The following is a 2,884-nucleotide window of genomic DNA, read 5'->3' as shown; positions in this document are numbered from 1 at the left end:
TAGCTGAAATTCAATATCCTCACTCTTGGTTCAACGTACGTGAAGGTGAATTGTGGTTGGAGATGATCGTTGGTGGCAGTGACAATGTTGCTAATGTTGAATTTGATCCCGGAGCTGCATTAAAACTTTACGTTAAACCAGGTTATTATCCCAATGTGCTCAATGTTTTAGAATACCTATGGGGGGCCAAAACAATGGTATCACATGGAGATATGTTCAAGATTTCTACCGATGAAATTGATCAGAGGGTAACTTTGACTATATCTACTGGCTTACGTTTAAATCTCAGTCCTATGCTGACAAAATTATTAGGATTTGAGTATTCACGGTTTTCTGAAGGAAAACACACTGGCAGGAACATGGCTGACGTTCGTCAAGGTTTCTATTCCATTTATGTCTACTGTCCTTTGGTTGAACCACAGATGGTGGGTGATTCCAGGGTTCCACTTGTCAGAATAGTTCCAATTGAGGATATGCCAGGACATGTCATCAGTAAAGAATTCCAACCAATTCATTATGTACCGTTACAACAACGTCAATTTCAAGAAATAGAAATAATGTTGAGAGACGATACAGGCAAACCCATTCCATTTGAGAGAGGAAAAGTTGTCGTCACCTTACATTTTAAGAGGCATTCTTTAGGTTCAATTTATCAGAACTAATAGGTCTATATAAGAAAGTATTATTAGGCTCAAACTGAAGAAAAGCAATCGATATGAAAGCTGCTCACCAATGTAATAGAAACCTATTTGATAGGTATTACTTGAATCAAGCTGGGGGAGGTGGTAGTGGAAATGTCTTCAGAGGAACGAGAATGCAGAGAGGTCATGGTATAGGAGGTCTGTTTAGAGGTTTATTCAAAACCATTAAGCCTTTACTTCATTCTGGAATGAAGAGCATCGCTCCAATTGTGAAGAAAGGAGTGAGACTTGTAGGAAAACAAGCAATTGATTCTGGCATGAAATTGACTAGTGATTTGCTAAAGGGGGAAAACATCAAAAATGCTGCAAGAAAACGTGCCATCGAAGCTAGAGATCAGCTTAAGCGTAAAGCTTTGCAAGACCTAAGGCCACCTGGAAGGAGAAAAAGGAAAAGAAAACAATCATCCAATCAGCATAGAGCATAAGATATCTTTGATGCATGATTCCCCCCCCCCCCCCCAAAAAAAGGCATATATATACGTGTGTGTGTAGTTTATACAGAGTGGTGTTGAAAGATGTCTTTAGTTCATCAGAACTCCTGTGAATGTGTCCAGTCAGAATTAGATTTATTCGATACACCACCCACTCAAACCAGTGTAGAAGATGGATACTGGCATCAAATTGGAACGGTCACATCTGTCAATGATGGTGGCCCTTATGTCTTTGACGTATCAGGAGCTGGAGATGATTACTTGGATCTAGCAAATACTTCCCTCTACGTGAAAGCACAGATCCTCAATAATGATAGCACCAACCTTACCGATGAGAACGTTGCACCTGTTAATCTTTGGTTACATTCACTCTTCGGGGATGTCAGCGTCTGTCTCAATGAAAAACTAGTCTCGTCACCCAACAATATGTATCCATTCAGAGCTTACCTGGAAACGCTACTCAGCTATGGTCCTGCAGCCAAAGAATCTCAGTTGACCAGTGGAATGTGGTATAAGGATACAGCTGCGCAAATGGACACTGCAGGAAACGATAATCATGGCTACATCAAGAGGAAATTGTCGACAGCAACCAGTAGATCTGTGGAAATGATGGGAAGACTCCATTCTGACCTATTTGCCCAGGAAAGATATCTTGTCAATAATGTGAACATGAAAATAACGTTAACCAGAAGTAAAGATGTTTTCTGTTTGATGGGAGAAGACAAAGAATTCAAAGTTGTCATCAAGGACATCTATCTAAACGTGAGAAAAGTTAGACTGAGTCCATCGGTGAGACTGGCCCATGCAAAAGCCCTGGAAATATCACCTGCCAAATACCCAATCAGAAGAATTGCAATGAAAGTATTTTCTGTTCCAAGAGGAAATCACAATTTTGTAAAGGATAATCTGTTTCTAGGACAAATGCCTAAGAGATTGGTCATCGGATGTGTGGACAGTGATGCCTATAGTGGACTCATCACCAAGAATCCTTTTCATTTTAAAGATTTTGATATTAATTTTGTTGTCCTGAACGTGGATGGCAAACAAGTCCCCACCAAGCCTTTGCAGCCAAATTTCACTCAGAAACATTACGTAAGAAGCTACATGGGTCTGTTTAACACTACCGGCAAAACGTTTCGTGACCAGGGTAATAACATCTCAAAGGATGAATATGGCACTGGTTTTACCTTGTTTGGATTTGCTCTGACACCTGACCTTTCAGAAGTGGGCACATTTCATCTTATAAAAAAGGGAAACTTGTCTTTGGAAGTGCATTTCGGAACAGCCCTACCCAATACCATCAACGTTGTGGTGTATGCTGAATTTGACAATATCATAGAAATAGATCGTAACAGACAAATTCTTTTTGATTATAGTGCATGATGAATACTTTAGAAATAGAACTGATCCTACAAGCCGTTTCTCCTCATTTTGCAGGGGTGTATGCTAGAAATACATTACCTTCATGTCCTTTAAGTGTTCCTAGTTTCATGGTTTGTAATACTGACCCAGATAATAAACAAGGGCAACATTGGATTGCTATGTATATAGATGAAAAAAGACGTGGAGAATATTATGATCCTTATGGATTGTCTCCCTTTCATTTAGATTTTATCAATTTCTTAAACCGGCAATGTAAAACATGGATTTATAATCCCGTTGCAGTACAGCATTTGAACTCTCTAGTGTGTGGTCAACATTGTATATATTACTTGGTTCACCGAGAGATGGGAATGACCATGAATGACATCA

General features: G+C 39.5%; 1 protein-coding gene across 1 annotated transcript; it reads left to right on the top strand.

Annotated features, from left to right (window-relative positions):
• Positions 1-1,216: 1,216 nt before the first annotated feature.
• On the top strand, positions 1,217-2,515 carry LOC117332362 (uncharacterized protein F54H12.2-like). Its single transcript, XM_033891248.1, has one exon. It carries the CDS (start codon positions 1,217-1,219, stop codon positions 2,513-2,515), a length of 1,299 nt encoding a protein of 432 aa, XP_033747139.1.
• The last annotated feature ends 369 nt before the right edge of the window (positions 2,516-2,884 follow it).

This window comes from Pecten maximus, chromosome 8 (assembly GCF_902652985.1).
Source record: "Pecten maximus chromosome 8, xPecMax1.1, whole genome shotgun sequence".
Classification (NCBI taxonomy): Eukaryota; Metazoa; Mollusca; class Bivalvia; order Pectinida; family Pectinidae; genus Pecten; species Pecten maximus.
Note: the sequence above shows the minus strand (reverse complement) of the source record. Positions and strands in the feature narration are given on the sequence as shown.